Source organism: Mastomys coucha, unplaced genomic scaffold (assembly GCF_008632895.1).
Source record: "Mastomys coucha isolate ucsf_1 unplaced genomic scaffold, UCSF_Mcou_1 pScaffold22, whole genome shotgun sequence".
In the NCBI taxonomy this organism is placed as follows: Eukaryota; Metazoa; Chordata; class Mammalia; order Rodentia; family Muridae; genus Mastomys; species Mastomys coucha.
This window is the reverse complement of record NW_022196905.1, coordinates 185370058-185389207: the sequence shown is the minus strand read 5'-3', so window position 1 is coordinate 185389207 and position 19150 is coordinate 185370058. Positions and strand designations below refer to the sequence as shown.

Here is a 19150-nt window from a genome sequence, read left to right as displayed (position 1 = left end):
TGTGTGTGTGTGTGTGTGTCACAGACTTTGAGATGAGAACAACATAATGGCTTCCAACCCTAAAGGAGCTTGTCCCTGACCCTGTCACTTACCATCATAGTTCTGGGAAAAATTTAAAACAGGACTTACAAATACAAAGTAATGAAGTAGGAAATAAAACTCTGAAAAAAAAAAAAAAGCCAAACAAACAAACAAAAAGCCCACCTTTATAAAAATTCAGATACTTAGTAGCAAATTTTGTTCTAGGCTTACTGCATCATCAATGAACTACTGTTAAAAATGACAACTGTTTTAGATCCTGGCACAAAACTTTACTATGAAGCAAAACTTATCAGTTAGCTATATGGTAGGAAGCCCAAAGAGGTACACACGTGTTTGAATTAAATTCCACCCACAAATAAAACCGTGTTCTGAGTTTCTGAAGAGGGAAAAGAGGTACCGAACCAAGGAAACTTCGGCAACAGAGAAACGCTAAATCCTAGCTCTCAACTGGGAGAGTGTACACACACACACACACACACACACACACACACACACACACACACACACAATCCATTTAGAAGCACGGACGCACCTGTTTTAGGATGTATTAAGAAGAATCCTTGTGGGTTCCCGCTGGTAATTCTGTATGTCAGCTTGTCACTGGAGCTGGAATCCGGGTCAAAAGCCTCAATCTGGACTACAGAGACATCCTTGGGTGAGTTTTCCATGATCTCTGGATAGTACACGGGCTCTGATGTCTGTGGTGCGTTGTCATTGACATCCTCTACCTCTATGTAGACCTCGATGAAGGATGACAGAGGCACCACACCCTGATCTGTGGCGTAGACCGTGAGCCAGTAGTGGGACGTCGACTCTCTGTCCAGTCGGTCTGAAGTCTCTATAACGCCTAGAAAGCAGCAATCAAAGAAAGTTAACGACAAGCACAGGACGCCACGTGTGTCTGAGAATAACAACTTTGCTGGTGCCTTATGTGTCACTTGCTAGATGCATGAACTCCAGTAAGTCTCTGTGCCTCAGTTTCCCTGCCTAAGGGATCTCCATAACTGCCTGCCTGCCTGCCTTAATGGCTGACTAATGAGTTAATACCTATGATATGGTTAGATGCATGGCATATAATATAGGCTAAAGAAGTATTCAAAATTACTAGTGTCAAACAGTCAGGCAGACCACTTTAAAAATCTATGATCTGGGATTAAAAACATATGTATAGATTTCTATGAGTTCATGGCCTGCCTGGTCTACAAAGTCATCCAGGGATACATAGTGAGACCCTATCTCAAAAAACCAAAAAGGAAAAAAACAAAGAAAAAAAAAATCTATGATCTAAATCTGAAAGTAATCCGGGACATGGACACTGAGAGATCATCTCATGGTCTAATACTCTGTTTTCCAAAGAGGAAATTTATGCTAGTTGATATGTGTTGAATTTCATGGAGATTAGTCAGGAAACCAAAGAGAAACCGGAGTGAGGGCTCAGACCCATGGCCTCAGTCCTACTCTGTAAGCCAGGGACAGAGACTAGGAGTAACATTCCTCTACACATCTAGGTAAGGCTACCCAATCCTTACAAAAAAAAAAAAAGCTAAGGAAAAAAATAGGAAAAATTTGCAAGCCTAGAATGAGAGATTGTGTTAAACCTTACATGTTAAACCTCTTAACATCTTTAACCATCGTAAGCAAACCAGTATGTTATAAAAATCAGTATGCTATAAAAACATAAATTCTCCCAGTTACATTCCAAGAGTGTATCTTTCCTAGCTGCTCCCAGTGTTTCTGGTTCCTCATATAAAACACAGCAACTCTGCACTTCATGAATGAATGGCTCAAGCTAGAACCAGGATACAGAGTCTACCATTGAGACCCAAACTATGAGACAGTTTTTACTGAGAACTGGGAAGAGAGGAAGCATGTAGCCACTGAACACAGACTCAATGAGACTGGTGTATTTTGGCCTAGTTATAGACATCTATTAAAATTTCAATTACAGAATCTTCCCCCAACAAAGTGATTAAAAGTGGAAATGTGAGCTCTCTTAAGCAAATCTGGCCTTTCATTTAAGAGTGTAGTCTTGCCTTTCAGCTCCCAGAATGATTGATCATTGTGAACTGATGACACCTTCAACGTTCAACACCATGCACCTGACCACACTCCAGAACTCCTCGAATTTCAGAATCACTAAGGTCCCCATCTGATACCCATATTATGTACTTATACTATCAAATAAACCCATTAACTGTGTGCAACACAGCATTTTGAAATGTGGATACACTATAGAATGGCTCAGTTGAGCTAATTAACTATGCATTACCTCCGCCTATAGATATTCTGGGAGAGAGAGAATTCTTAATACTCATTAAATGTTCAGATACAGTACATTGTTATTAACTATGGTTAATAAAGTTCTTATATTTAGGAATACTTAAATTTAAATCCTTGCTTCTTTGGGTGTGTGATATCAGAAAAAGTTGCAGAATAATGAATAACCAAATGTAAAGGGAACTACCTTAAATGTCTACCGCCACTTTTGCTTAACAGTTGATTTATACCCAAAAACGATCCCCCTTTTTCTTTAACCCAAAGGCAATCTCTACATATTCGACAACACACTAAGTTAGTGAATCGTAACTGCATCTTGAACAAATACGTCTTTTCTATCCCTCCTTGTTCACTGCAAGCCATCACTTTACACAAAGAGTTCAGAAGCACAGGCTATTTCCTTACACGGATTACATATTAACAAAAGGAAGGCGCAGATGCTGCTTACTCTCCGGGGCTGCCGCTCCATTAAAATGCAATTAAACCCGTTGGACAAGTGAAGTATTATTAGAAAATTTCAAGCAGACAAGACACATGGTGGTTCTACCCCCTGCCTCTAACTTCTAACCGTCAGATATTTCATGCTGCTGTCTTTTTCTTTATTAACTGTAGTCCTCTCAATGTAATTATAAGCTCATAAAGCAATGACAATTCTACAAACAATTTGTTCTAGATTCTCTCTACACCAGATATCATGGTAGCCCCATACTGTAACCGTTACATCTTTCCTGACATGCTTCAACTAGTGACGCTATTATCTCCACTTCACAATGAAAAAAACCTCAGACATGAGGAAAGTTCCCAGTAAAGGGCAGATCATTGGAATCCAGAGCCAGCCCAGTTCCTGGTCAGGTCTATTCTGAGCCCAATGACTGGAGGATAAATATCACCCTGAAGACAAGACAGGCTTCATCTCCATTGCTAATGTCAATATTCAGGTGAAGATTATACAGTTACTCAAACAACAACAGCTTTAGGGGAAAGACATGAAATGCAAGCATGTTGTGATGGACAGCAAGTGATTGATTTCCTTTCCCTCACAGTTTTCTCTAGTCTCATCTATGTAGTCTTCCACTTAGACTTGGTTCTCCAGTCTAATCAAAGGAGCACAGGGTGAAGGTCATGGTCCTCTTGATGTGATTCCCTCCCAATAACTCCTAGCTATGGCCAGGAGAATAGCTGGGTATAAGGAAGAGTTGAAAACAATGTTGTATCAAATATTAAGGACCGTGATGGCCACTTTCCTACGACAGGAAGTCACGGGCTACAGGATGGACCACACCTCCTAAATCAAAGCAGGGGTTGATAGGAATCCAGTCTATTCCTTATAGAAAGCCTCATCTCTAAAAGAATCTACATGCCAGCCACCTAGAAGTACGACTAGAAATAACATTTATTCTTTGAGTCACCGAGTCCTTATTCCTGTAACCAATACAGCTACCACCAACACATGGGAAAAAAAAAAGTCACAAATAAAACTGACACCTTCAAGCCATCACTGGGTGTGAATGAGACAATTGTACTCATTCTTAAAATTCTACTCCTCCTCTTAATTCTCTTGCCTCCGAGTCAACTTTCAACTGCTGATAACCAGTAATAACTTCTCTTTGTATGAGAAATTACAAACTTGTTCTTCCTGGGAAAAATAAAGTCTAGTATTTAAAGATGTATTTAACACACAAAATGGATCTTTATCTTTAGACTCGCCCGGAGTTGCATCCTGACTTTAACAACCTGTTGCGGCTTTCCCCAGACCTGTCTTTTCCTAGTTGTAATTTTCTATCTTTCGTGTCTTTGCTTTTTAAACAAGAACAGAATGGTTGCTATGAGACAGAATCTCCTGCTTCTATATCAGGTGCTGGGATTATGGGTACATACCACACCATGCCTGGCTCTTTTTCACCTTTTAGATAGCAGTGACAGTATGCAATTAGAGGACAGATAAGGCCAGAGTGTCAAGAGGAAAGGCAACCTTGCCTTCTAGAGAATTCCCTCTAGCTAGATGCTAAGTAAAATCCAGTAAAAGTAGGGAGGAACAAGGTAATCACCGGATTCTTATCTTACGAGGAATGTGGGAACCACACAGGATGACCAGGGAGATTTTCAATGATGGACATGCTGCGCACAGAACACAGCCCAGACATGCCTGGGCCATGGGCTGCCCAGCAGTGTGGTATAATCAGGAATTGTTCCCTTACTTTAAACGAAGTATGACAGAAGCCTGAGTGCCCAACTTTCTAACCTTGAGAATACAATGAAGACATTTTTTTCCAAAAAAGGCTGCTAATAAGCTGAACAATCTGAAAAAAGCTGGAAATCTGAAACCATTAGCTAAAACTATTTATCATTCCTAACATGCTTCATGGGATTGCAAAGCCACCACCAGATGTCACTATGGAAACTGACTTTAAATATGCATCTGTTGAAATCACTACTATGCTGAAGGGAAAGATCATGTGATTTCTAAAAGAGCACTCATCCATAAATGGGATATCTTTTATCAAATCCCTTCCCTCGGGATGTAGGGATCTAAGTGGAGGAGGAGGACGAGGAGGAAAAGGACGAGGAGGAAGAGGAGGAAGAGGAGGAGGAGGAGGAAGAGGAGGAGGAGGAGGAGGAGGAGGAGGAGAAGGAGAAGGAGGAGGAGGAGGAGAGGAGGAGGAGAGATATTAAGAGCCAGATGTGATGAGTGACTCCAAGGAAATGAGAGTCTTCCAGACACAGCAAGATGATACACAGAAAGAGACTAAGGTAGCACACACAAGACGTATGCAGGATCAAAGCAAAGGAAGTCCCTGCAGTGAACAGAGGAAGTAGATTAAAAAGTCCCGCCCCTAATCTAGAAGGTATTTGCAAATGATGCCTGCCTGCAAAGAGAAAGTCAGCTTTCTCTAATGTGAGTGTCACACGTGTATCAACCACACTCCAGGGCAGGCCCTGTGCTGGGAATCATGGCCAACACAGACTCCAGGGGGTCTTTTGTGGGTGTTTTTGTTGTGTATTTTTGTCTTATTGTTAAACTGGTTTTGGTTTTGGTCTGTTTCTTTTTGGTGGGGAGAGAGAGGAAATATGGAGTTGGTGGGTAAGGAAGTAGGTAGGATCTTGGAACTAGAGGAAGAAAAAGAATATAATCAGGATATACTATATGGAAAAAGATGTTTAAATTATGAAAAAAGGAAACCTAGCTGAGGCAGGCCCTCGTCCCGGAAGGACTCACCAGCTACTTAACCAGGTGGGTATTGATGCCATCTTTCCTTGCCTGCTTCTCCTAGGATTATGGCACATATCCTAGGAATACTAATTGCTCAAGAAAACTGTTAAAAGTGAATCAAGCTTTCCGGTCTTGCTACCACTAAGGCTGGTTTCACTGTTACTTCCACCTCACAGCTGACACAGTGGCCTCCATTCCAACACAGGAACTTTTGTAGGGCAAAATGAAGTTGCCGCACTGCCAAAAAAAAATGTGATTCAACTTTCCATGCCCACAGAATACCTCTCTGATTGAAGTTTGCCAATTTTATTTAACGGACCATGGCTGCTAATGGGTCCTAGTGCCAGAGATTTGGACAAAAACTTTGTTATTTCTGAATCTTTGGTTACTCCTACTCAGAAATCAAGTTGAGTACACAGCTTCCCAGTACCCTCCTTAAACCTGGGAGGGGCTGGGGATGCAGCTTCAGGAGAGCACAAGCCAGGGAGCACGAAGCCTTGGGTTTGAGTCCCAATGTGTCTTAAGTTACCCAACCCTTATCTCCAAAATTCAGGGTTCAGTGTCTTACTATAGATACATAACACCTGGGATAATTAACTTGATGAAAGGTTTATTCTGGCTCACACCATCAGAATACCACAATCAACTGTCATGCTGATGGATGTCATAGCCTGTGAGCCTTTTAAAGGAGTGAAATTTTTAAATCTGATTCAGCTTTAAAATAACCACCAATTTCACATGCAACATTATCTACTAAGAAACCCTTGAATTTTTTTAGACTGGTGTGATTGGTCCCATAGATGTCTGTAAGGGTATATCATTCATACTCCATGAATATTTACATGTACATATAAATAACTAAATTGAAGTTTCCTGAAGTCAGATGACTGAAGAAATACAAACATTGTATGTAAGGACTGGTAGTCAGCTGGAAGCGCTGTCTCCTGCTTGTGATCTCAAGACTGAGGCTTAAGTAAGAAGAAGCTGCCACGGAGTTCAGCGCCAGCTTTGGCTCCAGTGTGAGCACATGTCAAATAACAGAATAAATACAAGTAAACACATGATCTAAAACCATCTCTTACGGGCCACGCAAAGTGCCAGGTTGTTTACTCGTGTCCTACAGAGAAACCCCTTTGTCCCTAAGAACACAATCAGCCACATGGAAGATTCCCAGCTTTCTAGCAGAGCTGAAGACACGTTACTGATCCACACGGCTCAAGCTTTCACAACTAGTCACTCGCTACAGCTGTCATTTATATCCAGGAGCCGAGGAAATCCATGGCAATAATGGTAGCAGTAGCACTCGGGAGCACCAGCAGCACTCGGGAGCACCAGCCACTTATGAGTAGATGCATCATCCTTGCTGGAGGCTCTAAGATGCATCACTGGGACTGGGAGTGGGTTTGGAGGATTCAAATGCCCAGACCAGGCCCAGAATGTGTCTGTGCGTGTGAGTGTGTGAGTGAGTGTGCATCTAAGACACAAGGGCCCATGCCAGACCCAGTGTATCTGTGCGTGTCTCTGTGTGTGTGAGTGTATGTGTGTATGTGTGTATGTGTGTTTCTAAGACACAAGGGCCCACACCAGGCCCAGTGTGTGTGTGTGTGTGTGTGTAAGTGTGTGTGTGTGTAAGATACAAGGGCCCACTCCAGGCCCAGAGTATGTCTGTGTCTATGTGTGTCTGTGTGTGTGTGTGTCTGTCTGTCTGTCTCTGTGTGTGTGAAAGCGCATAGTGTGTGAGTGTGTGTGTGTCTGTCTATCTGTATATGTGTGTGTAAGACACAAGGGCCCACACCATGCCCAGAGTGTGTGTGTGTGTGTGTGTGTGTGTGTGTGTGTGTGTGTGTGTGGTGTCCTCACAGCAATAGAACACTAAGACAGGTACAATGGCTGCAGGAAAGAATGCCAATTGGTGTCCAAACTGAGTAAAAACACATTATACACATTAAAACATAAGCAGAAAAAAATACCCAGAATAAACAAGCTGAAAGGATGTGGAAAGCCAGTGGGCTAAATATAAGTAAACAAGTATTTTCATAAACCTGTACATTTCAGTAACAGTTTAAAAATCCATACTGAAAATGCATTCAGTAACTTAAATAAAAGTAACCAAGATGCCCTCCCTGACATGGAATATTCTTAGGTCTTTCTCTAGATCACAGACACATATCTTTAAATAGATTTTTCTGTATATATCTAAGGTATGGAAATGATATTCAGGTATGCTTACAGACAATTAATAAGATTATTCATGGTTAAGTAAATTTTTACATCTGTAGTTTCTCAAAATTCCTCAGGTGTTCACAGCAAAAGCAGCCAGGATCTATGTACTCATTAGCCAAGAACCCACAGCCAACACAATTTAACTACCTATGCCCTCCCTGTGCCATAGAGACCCATGCTTGTCCATTCAGTATATCTGCCGCTCTGCAGGAAGTAAAGCGAAGAGTCATCTCCAAGGAGTTATCTCTGGTTCACATAGAGTAAGGGAAGGCTTAACAATGTATATTGCCACACCTTCAACAATTAACAACTCAAAGTACACTTCCCCAAATGCACAAAGTTTTAGGCCTAAGATTTCTGTATTCTGTTGTCTAGCACTAAGTCATAAATTAATGATTCAAAGGAGAAAGTTTTTTTTTTTAAATGTAGCAATGGTCATATTTGATTTTTATCTTATTACCTTGCTTTCTATCTCTTTAATTAAAAAAAAAGTGTGTCTCTAAATTTCCATCTGAGACTGTTGAGGCAGCTTTAAAGGGAGCTAAGCACGATTTGAAGATTTGAAGCTTACTGGTCTTACATTAATTAAGTACATAAGCTGATTTGGGGCATCACGTTTCAAGCGTGGAGACTTCAGCTCAGCAGTGAGTCACTGCGAGCCTTGTGGAGAAACGACTCCACATTCAGATCTCCATGTCAGATCATTGAGACTTCTGATGAGGGCTCAAATGGATAAACTCTCTTCCTAAAAGAAGCTCCTCCTTGGGTATTAAAAATTATCCAAATACCAATACATATTAAGTCTGCCTTTGGCAAAACTTTCTCCCTGTGTAGGCTAGTGGATGCACTTCACAAGTACTTTACATGCACCAAATTGTGTGTGTGTGTGTGTGTGTGTGTGTGTGTGTGTGCGCGCGCGCGAGAGAGAGAGAGAGAGAGAGAGAGAGAGAGAGAGAGAGAGACAGACAGACAGAGACAGAGACAGAGACAGAGAGACAGAGAGAGAGAGAAGTGACAGAGGCAGACAGAGACAGACAGACAGACAGACAGACAGACAGACAGACAGACAGACAGACACAGAGTCTCACTATGTAGTTCTGGCTATTCTGGACCTTACTATGTAGCCCAGGTTGGCCTTGAAATCATAGAGATCCAACGGCCTCTGCTTCCCGAGTGCTGGGATTAAAGGCATGTGACACCTTTATCCCACACCATAAATTTAATCTAGTCTCCATGATCCTGTAAGCTCAATGAGTATTTTCCTATTTTAAATATTTAAGAATGGAGACCTGAGGCTGAAGTCATAGGTCTAAAATAACACGCCAGTCATCCTAATAGCATCTCCACAAACTACGTCCCCAGCCAGTCATCTGCATGCTCTGCTTCTCAGAATTCAGTAAGCTTCAGAAGTTAAGAGAGATTTCCTGCATTGCTCAACCCAGGAACAGAAGCAGCAGAACCTAAGACTTGACGAAAGAGCTCTAGAGGCCACACCAGGTGCTGCCTGGGAAGGTGGTCTTCATCCATCATTTAAGGTGAAGTTACACACCATCTGAAGTCTGCCAACCCTTGACTATGACAGAGAAGCAACATGGTTGACATGAGGAACCAGACTAAAGGCTGATGAGCCCATCGGGGAAGCTGGGGGGTTACAGATGAGTCGGTCCTACTAAGAAGCCTGCAACGGAAGAGAACTCCACAGCACTCCACCAAACACCGCAAAGCCTGCGTAGCACAGACTATACTCACACTAAATAAAACGATATACTGTATTAATAACAGGACAGATATCATAAGGTAACCGGGAATACATTATTAATGTTAGAATATGAAGGGGAAGTGTCAGGTCCTGAGTTCTCAATCATAAACCAGTTATAAAAGTTTATAGCAGATCAAAAGCCATGATTTAAGGGAGAAAAAAAAAAACGCTTTGGGAAAGGAGATTTCCTGTCAGTCTGAATCCAGTCCTCCGCGGTGATGTGAGAGAGATGTGAAAACTACTACATGCTTCATCTTCCTCATCAACAGCACCTCACGCTGCTTGTCGGATTTTCAGTTTGGCTAGAAATAATGTAGAGCTAGCTTCACATGACTGCTACTTGGTTTAATCCACGAGACAAACATGAAATTCTGCCCATGTGCCAGGTGGCCAAGGTACCAGGCACTCCAGGAACTCAGAAGAGAAAAAAAGGGTCTTAGGGGAAAATAAGTAAGTGAAAAGTCATTCACCAGACCAGCAGGGCCAACAACAACTGTTTGCGAAGGATAATGCCGAACTTTAACATCTAAGTGCATCACAGCTCTCCCACCAAGGTCGATCTGAGGTTAAGGAATCCCTGATTGATTTCTGTGGAGCAATCTATGATCACATGACCTTCAAAATAATCACAGCCTAGCTCCATCCTTCGAGAGATGGAGGTGGGGGTAGGCACAGGGAGGTCAGAACAGTGGGTGGACACTATTTCCTCCACTTGACATTTTCTAACTTGTGCCAAAGAAGTATCTCTACAGATATGAATTATACTGTTAAAAACAACAACAAAAAAAAAAAAAAAAAAAAAAAAAAAAAAAAAAAAAAAAAAAAAAAAAAAAAAAAAACCACTGTTTCACAAAGCATTAACTGAAGGCCTTGTCAACACAACTGAAGAAATCTCAAGAATGTAAAAGGTAAGGGCAATGTACAGGTTTCCCTAAGCTGACTAACGACCTCTTAGAGCGTGTGTGTATGAAAAAGTTATGTTTCGGTATGAAGACAAAGCCCCATTCAGGGAGTGAAATGTCAGTTGAAACAAGCAGGCCTGTGCCAGCCTCCCAGGCTCCTTGCTAAAGAAGGAATGGAATGAGCTCGGGCCTGCCCCTTTCCAGACCGCCCAGCTCACTGCACACACTGAGCTCCTGCCAAGCCAGCCAGTTGTCTCCGGGTCCTAGAATGCACAACCTGGAAGGGAGCAGAAAGGAGCAGGCCTTTCCTTCCCTGAGCTTGCTTGGGCTCCTATAAAACAGAATTTAAATGCGGAAAAGGACCAGCAACTGATTCTCTAAAAATAAAATCTAAGATCTACACGCAATTCAGCTGTGCAAAAAGGAAGGCGTGTTCTTTTCGAACTGAGTGCCAACCGAACTAATAAAAATTCCATTTGCTATTGACACTTGTGCTAATGGAGCCTCGATCAGCCTTCTTCCTCTCCCTCTCCCAAGGACAGAACTTTTGACCAAATGTGTGGTAAGGATTTTTTTTTTAACTTTAATAAAGCAATTTCTCAATTTAAAAAGTTCAAAGTTATTTATATATTGAAAAGAAATAATTTACAGGAACTACCCAAAATACTCATTTTTGCTGTCAAATCCCAAATTTATAAGATTTCAGAAACTTCTAGGTGAATCTAACCGAGTCACGGCCTGCTTCAGAAACACCAGTTGGTTACTTAGTAGAAACCTCAACCACCACATTTTATGCCAGCAAACATCTCAAATTACTTCACCTATCTCTAATGATCTCAATTCACTAAGGAGGTTAGATTTCTCAGACCAGGGAACTTTTGTTCAAACAGAGGTCACTGTGTCAAACTGCAGGGATCCAGGATGGGTTTTCAGAACTCACAGTTTTCTTAGGTAAATGGCATTATTTACATAACTGAGGAGTTCTAATTTGATATTTTAATGACAAAAGATAGCATTGGAATGAGTGCTAAGAGAAGTAATCAAGACTTAAAGGAATCTAGACGTACAGCAGACAAACCAACCTTTCCGAGCTGCAACTGTGTGCTGCACAGGTTACCCAAAGGACACTATTTTAAGCAGATAGCAAACACACGGCAAGGCTCTCGCAAACTCAGTTCAAAGACTAAGACAGGCTGTTGCTGATTCATCAGTTTAGAGACTAAAAATACACTTCTTGAGACATGAAAAGGCAATTTAAGAACAGATTGGTAGGGCCAGGGAGGTAGCTCAATTGATAAGGTGTTTGCCAGGTGAATATGAGGACCTGGGTTCAGATCCAGCAACAACTACATAAAAAAAATGCAGAAGGATATGCCAGGGTTGGGGAGGCAGAGAGACAGGAGGATCCTGGGGCTTGCTGACCAGTTAGTGCTGCCCACTTGGTGACTTCCAGGCTCAGTGAGAAGCCTGACTTAATCACATACTCCAAACCATTACTCAGGGCAGTATATTTGACTATTTTAAAACTGAAGAATAAAATAATTTCAGCACCGCCCAGACCAGCCTCAAGCTCAAGTACCCCTGGAACCAACCTCCAGAGTGAGTCATGGATTATCAGACACATTACAAGGCATTTGCTCCCACACTGAGCCTTAATGACCAACCTCTGTACTCACTAAGGCATCAACTTTGTAGAGAGAAAGCTGGCGAACAGAAGCACATTATTATGAAAACGGTGCTCCAGACAGAGCTGCAGGAATCAATTACTGGCAACTTTTTGACATGGTGACATACATGATCTACAAAAGACCCTGGGACTAATACACATGTGGCCTGTGGACTACAGGCTGGATATGCCTAAAAGGCCAGGTGACCCATCATACTAGCAGTTACTTAAACAAGCAACATCAACAAAACAGTGTGCATGTGTGTGTTTGTGTGCGAGAGCATGCTCTCGTGGGGGGGGGGGGAAGAGCACAAGAGACATATCTGTGGCTTGTATGTATGGGGGACATAGGTCAATACTGAATACCTTTCTCAACTGCCCTCCACCATATCTTTAAAGATTTATCTTCACTTGCCTGAGTGTCTGTGTGTGTGTGTGTGTGTGTGTGTGTGTGTGTGTTGTGTGTGCACGGACACTATTTTATGCAGGTCTGCAGAGACGAGAAGAGGATGTGAGCTCAGTTGGAACTAACACTACCTGAGGTTCTGAGATGCCCAATGTGGACCATGGAAACCAAACGCAGGGCCCCTGCAAGGACAGCAAGTACTCTCAACTGCCAAGCCATCTCTGAACTGCCCTGCCACCATATATTGTTTAAGACTGGACTGGCTAGTCAATGACTCCCCCGGGTCCTCCGGTCTCCACCTCCCAGCACTGCCACCATATCCCACTTTTTACATGGGTGCCGGTCCTGATGCCTGTGTAACAATTACTGTGCCCAATAGACTCTACTGACTAAAGACAAATAGTGTGTATCTGTGTGAGTGTGTATCTGTGTGAGTGTGTGAGTCTTCTACCCTCAAGACTCTACTGACCAAAGACAAGAGAAGCCACTGCACTCCTCCAGTACTGAACACAAAGACATGAGTGGAGCCAGAGCACTTCAGGATGACGTTAGTTTTAGCGGACGTGTAAATGTGACATGCACGCTGTGGGCAAAACAAAGGCTCCATGTTTCCCCAACCCCACTAAAATACAGAACTGATAACAGATATGAAGTGAAAATCCAAACTAGGGGAAAAGGCCTTACAAAGGCCTGGAGCGCAGACGGGATGGCGGGCCAGGAGCGGCACTGCCTCCTGCTCTCATTGCTATGTATTTAAAATTTAAATTTAGTCACTGCTGATTCTCAAACTAACCAAGTCCGTTCAACTCATTCTGAAGGTTAACATTTCTTCCCTATGGAATACTGATTCCTTACTCGCCAAATGAAGTTACTAGCACCATATAAAGGAGACAGCAGACAGGAACCCTTCCAGAACTGCTGAAAGCAAGCCCAGGTGGTTGGGAATTAGGGAATCTGAATCGCACACCTCCTTGAGAGTCTCCTCCTCATACTACCTTACTTTCTGCTTCAAAAAGCTGCCCTTGCTTCTAACACCGCTTTTATGAATTCTATGCATGAAGACAACTTTTCAGAAAGTAAAAACATGTCGAGATGAAAAAAAAAATGCTTTTAATGATTTTTTTTTTAAGTAGTTAAAACAGCAATCTCGCCTTATAAGGTTTATATCCCAAAAGAAAATCTACTGCCAGACAGGTAAATTGGTTTGGGTACGCCATCCAAACTGAAAGGAGCCATGAGGCACACAGAAGAGCATTCCCGTGGATTTTGCTATTATCAGTGAGGACAGATTATCTCAGAGGCTCTGGGGGGAGCCAGAGGTAAAGCTCAGACTAAGACCAGAACTGTCAATGGGCTTCCAGGACAATAGGATGAACAGCAGCAAGGACAGGGAGCAGTGGCCCCCAAGTCCCAGGAGCACAAGCTCCTGACTCCAAAAAGGCCTGGCTGTCTGTAGGGCGTGAATCATCAGGAGAGACAGACAACTAGTGCCCTCCTGGGACTGTCTGACTCACCTCACCTTCGGTCTCAGCCTAGTCCAAGCTCAGGGCAAACTTGGAGCTGTGCAAACAGGACAGTATATGAAGACTCCCTACCGTTTCTGGTCAGAAGGTATCTTCAGACACCAGTCTTTCCACTCACTGGACCCAGCTTTTAACTCCTCCCTGGAAACCCTTCCCTGGCCACTCACCCTCTAGGAGCATTGAACACCACGTGCCGCCTAAGCGCTGTGAGGCTGCTTATTTTCCCAACACTGCTGAGCCCAAGGTGGGGCTGGGAAGCACAGTTTTCCTTGGTTTCACCTTGTTTCCTCTCTAGAAATCAAGCTTCATAAACCTTGTGTCTACCTTGTACACGGAAGACGTCAGCACTCCGAACCCGTTCCGGTAGGAGGAGGTGTCAATAGATGCTAAATACTCACAATGGAGACCCCAGGGAACTCTTCTGCTAAGTCAGTGGTTCTCAACCTCTTAATGCTGGAGACCCTGTAACACCGTTCCTCCTACTGTGGTGACTCTCCACCATTAAACCATTTTCGATGCTACCTACTACTTCATAACTCTAAATTTTGCTACTGTTATGAATCCTAATGCAAATAAATGTCTGATATGCAGGATGACTGAGAAAGACCCTCCAGGCGCTCTCAACCCACAGGTTGAGAACCAGTCCTACGCCTTCCTTCATTTACAATAAAGGGAGTTAAGGAGGATGAACTACTTTGTATGTGCTCACTGCTAATGAATAGCCCTTGGGGGACAAGTGGCATCCCACCCCACCCCCACCCCAGTCTCTGTCCCCACAGCCTCCCACAACACTCTGGGCTAATTCAATAAACAAGTTATTGTCTTCAAGGTACAGGATCAGCGAGCGCCTTTTAGACTTTGTTCTTCATTCTCTGTGCAAGTTAGCCATTTTGGGGAGGAATCAGAGAGATCTATGGGAGAAATTTCTGAGAATGGCTAAATTCTCTCAGTGGCACCTCTAAAATCTTCATAGCCCAAAATAAATAAATAAAGAAATAAACAAACAAACCACAAAATACTGCCTACAAATTTAAGAAAACAGAATTTTCCAGTTTTTACTAGTGATAGCTCAACAGGATGGCTACTGTACTAACTCCACTGAGGCAACTCCACACAGACATTCCCACGGCTCACTTACCCGAATAAGTGAACACGAAAATTAATAGCCTAGCTCAAACTATAAATCCATGCTACCTCCTTAAGGAAGTAAGGCAGAACTTGTGTGCTTTATTAGAGAATGCATTGTCTGTAAGAAGCCTTCTTCACATAGGAATCTCACCTGCTCACTCAATTAAATGATTGTGTATTTGACAACAATAAGGTACACTCTGTCTTAAGCTATATAATCTAGATTCCTCCCCCAACTGTATAAGTATATCCAAGGACAGCCTCTTAGCTTGCATGTCTGAAACCTTAGTTCAGGGGGCAAGGTCCGGCTGTGTGAGAGAACATGCTTTTATAATTGTATTCTATAAATTTTTTTATAAATTCCCTGTTGGCGCTGGGCAGTGGTGGCGCACGCCTTTAACCCCAGCACTTGGGAGGCAAAGGCAGGTGGATTTCTGAGTTCGAGGCCAATCTGGACTACAGAGTGAGTTTCAGGACAACCAGGGCTACACAGAGAAACCCTGTCTCGAAACACACACACACACACACTTCCCTGTTGGCTCCCATACAAGAGGCACTACTGTTCCGTGCTTCATCCCTAGAAAAATGTGCCTTCCACACCTGAGCATTCCGAAGCAGAAGAGTGGAGCTGACACTTGGCCCACATTCAGCGGAATAAAACACCATCCACACTTCTTTAGGATGCTTGAAACAATCGCCATGTATTTTTCCAAGGCAATCAATATATCCTTGCACAAGTGAACAGCCAGGTGTTAATCATTAACTTTGGGATAACAGGGGCGAGACAAGAGCCTTAATGTAGCACAACACAGACACTTTCAGGCAAACAATGTGAACCGGGTAGCAATTCAGCAACAATGTAACAACTGTAAACAACAGGGTGACCTCTCATTGAAAACCGACTCCGATGTGGCTAGGACTTAACACCTGGCATTTAGTTTTGACTAGCTGGAAAGGTCAATCTCTTCCTACTTTGCCAATTCCTTTTATAATCCAAAAGCCATGAATTCAGGAGTTAAGCAGCCAACCCCACTTCTGCATGAAACACTGTATCTTAGAGGGGAAAAAAAAAAAAAGCCAACCAGTGCCCTCTAGAATCCCTTGGGCAAGAAAGGTGAAGTACACAGGGCCCAAACTCAAAGCCAAGATGACAGCTGCGACCTAGAAGCACATTCCTCTCTTATCTGCCATCCCTTTGATGAACCTCACCTTTCTTTCATTAGGGAAGGGTACTCCAAGGGCACTGAATCCCCCATCAAACAAAGTAACTCAAAAAGGCAAGGGAAGGGAGAACAAACCCTGTATTTCAGGAAGGAATAAGCTGAACCCAGGCACTACCTGTGTCCTTAAAGTATTGTCTATGACAGCAGAGAGTCGTTCAGAACTGCAATTGGAGAATGGTAAGAGGCCACCCTTGTGAGAGAGCAATTTAATCTATACACTGGAATTTGTTAGAGCATAATGTGCGGTGCCTTGAGATTCCTAGTTCAACTGAGGGATCTTCAAATTCTTAAATTCAGATTTTACAATTAGAGCAGGAGAAAGGACAAAATAAAGAGCCTATGGTGCCTTTAGACATCCTAATAACAGCTCAGTCATCCTTTATCTTCCAGATGCAGATTATGCAATCAACACAGTTAGCTCTGGTTAACTTTTCCTTTGGGTATATTTTAGAGGTTCCTTTCTAGAACTTTTGGGAGAATTTCCCAAGTAAATTGCCTTCAAAAGTTGCCTTTAAGCCTGCTTAGTACTTCCCAAGTATGGAATTGTGTGACTGCTATAACTCATTTCTGTAAAGCCAACACACAGTCTCCAGCCTCTGTGATAGACAAGGCTTTCTCTTAATTTCCACTCTGAATCTTTCCCTTCAAGTGAAGTAAGAAGCATTGCCCTCTCCACCAAACACCGCTGGTAGGCTTTGAACTCTTGTTCCTGTTCCCTTTGGTAGGTTGCACGATAAAGCACCGGAGATTTATCCCTGCGTCTGTAGGTAATGGACAATTTCTGAGCATCCAAGCAGTGGAATCCACTGTTAAGAAATCTTTCCTTTAGCTTCTGTAACGTTAGGATCAAACAAAACCTAGCTGAAGAGATGCACAGGCCTCTGAGTCCTATGCTGCCCAGCTCTCTGAGCCACCTATGACAAGCCCCAAAGTGAGACCACAAATGACCCAGGGGAGGCAAGCATCTAAATACAGCCCTAGATAGCTATAATCAAGAGTCCCACTGAAGCAGACAAGCACTGTCTCGTTTAAAAGCAATGGATTCCTTACCTCCGGATGATTAAAGACACATCTGTTCAGCATCGAGGCCTCTTAGATGAGCAGTACCCCTACTCCCCCCAAGGCAGGGAACTTGGGCAACTACCTTAACCACTTGTTCTCCACCCAAATTCTTTAGGGATCTCCTGACACGCAGGCTTCTACCTTTATCACTTAGTTGGTGAGCTACCTCCTACAGTGCAGTTTTCATGAATTACAGGAACTATAAGGAGAATACAGCATTTCCGAGCTTCTGACTGTGTGCCCTCTTCCCCAAGGGCTCACTCTTACCTCCGCTCATTTAAATCTGTACATTAACCTATACCGTCTCTCCCAGTGCAGCACTCTGCCTTGAGTACAAATATCTTACGTATACTTAATTCCTAAACCCACTGTCTAAATTAGCAACTTTGAATGATCTGTCCTTTTTCAACTGCTGGGCACTGTGCTCAGAACGGAACCCTGGGTTTCTGGGTACTTCTCGCCTTTGTTGAATTGCAGAGAGGCAGGGATGGATGTCAACATATGAGCACACAAGTGTCTGTAATACCCACTCACGTGCACCGGGACCAGAGGTCGGGCCTGGGTGGTGCTCCTCATCCCTCTCAGAACTTTGTCATTAGGTTTTAGTTTTTGAGGCCAGGTCTCTCTCTCACAGGCTGTCAGCTCCCTAAGTAGCCCAGGCTGGGGACCCAGAAGCCCTGGAGACCCACCTGTCAAGTCTCCCACTTAGGGTTTCGCACCTCACCCAGCCGTTTGAGGTGGTTTCTAGGGAGACAACTCAGATCCAAGCACTCTCGTGAGCTGAGCTACCAACACAAGCTTTCCTAATTTTTCAGCCTGGATTAAGAGCTAGCAATTGCTTGGTGCCTAAATACAAATGTGTCCGTCTCATAGCATCCTGTGATGAAGACTTCTGTCCCTGAATCGCTACTGCTTGTTATGTATGTGTGGGCACGGAAGGGGGGGTTATTTTATTAAAAAGAGAAGGAAGGAAGAATGTATAGTTTGGCGTTTTAAAAGTAAAGTCCCTTCTTAAATTTAAAAAGTCCCACGGCAACTAAAACCATACAGTCTTCTTAAACATGAAGCTTCGGAGCAAGCAGTATCCAACCAGGGGAAAGAAAAGAACAGCTCGAAAGATTTCACCTACATAACCTGCAGCAGGCACTTGGGAGACATTGACTTTGTAAAAACAAAACAAAACAAAACAAAGACCTTGAAACTTAATATATAAAAATGAGCCACAGGATGTTATTGGGACAAGAATCTGAAAAAAGAAAAAAAAAATTCAGGTTAAACCAGAGTTCTGTCCCAAAGTTTGGCTTATTAAAAACATACTTATTAAAAACAACACCAAGACCTGAGGCAGACAATGAACATCTGCTGTTTCAATGCTATGCTACCTCTCGCCTAACTGATACCATTTTGACTTCATGAAGTCTAAATGACTCAAAGGCAGCAAAGCTAGCTGCTGGTGTGTCGCTGTTTCCGTCCAGAAATGTGGCGATCTGTGTCACCTTCCCTGCCCCCCAAATCCTTAAGCTTACAGATGTAGGGACTCCACTTCCTGGAATACATGCATGCTGGATAAACGAAGACACACAAACAAGGGAGCGACTTACCTGTACAAAAGTCACACGGTGCATGTTGTTACACTCTGGGGTGCCATAGCTTACTGCCCCCCAGATCCTACTCTTTAAAGATGTTTATAGATCAGAAAAGGCTTTGCCCAGACTCAAGAGCAGCTGG

At 43.0% G+C, this 19150-nt stretch overlaps 1 protein-coding gene across 10 annotated transcripts in view; it reads right to left on the bottom strand.

Moving 5' to 3' along the window:
- The window catches only part of Fat1 (FAT atypical cadherin 1), a 122878-nt gene that overhangs the window by 64685 nt on the left and 39043 nt on the right, over positions 1-19150 (bottom strand). For all 10 annotated transcript variants that reach the window (XR_004109910.1, XM_031339635.1, XM_031339641.1 and 7 more), the window contains exon 3: positions 575-889. Coding sequence is in view for 9 of the 10 variants with exons in the window: in XM_031339635.1 (XP_031195495.1) it covers positions 575-889 (315 nt within the window). In the remaining variant the exon portion in view is untranslated. The remainder of the gene's footprint in view (positions 1-574; positions 890-19150) is intronic.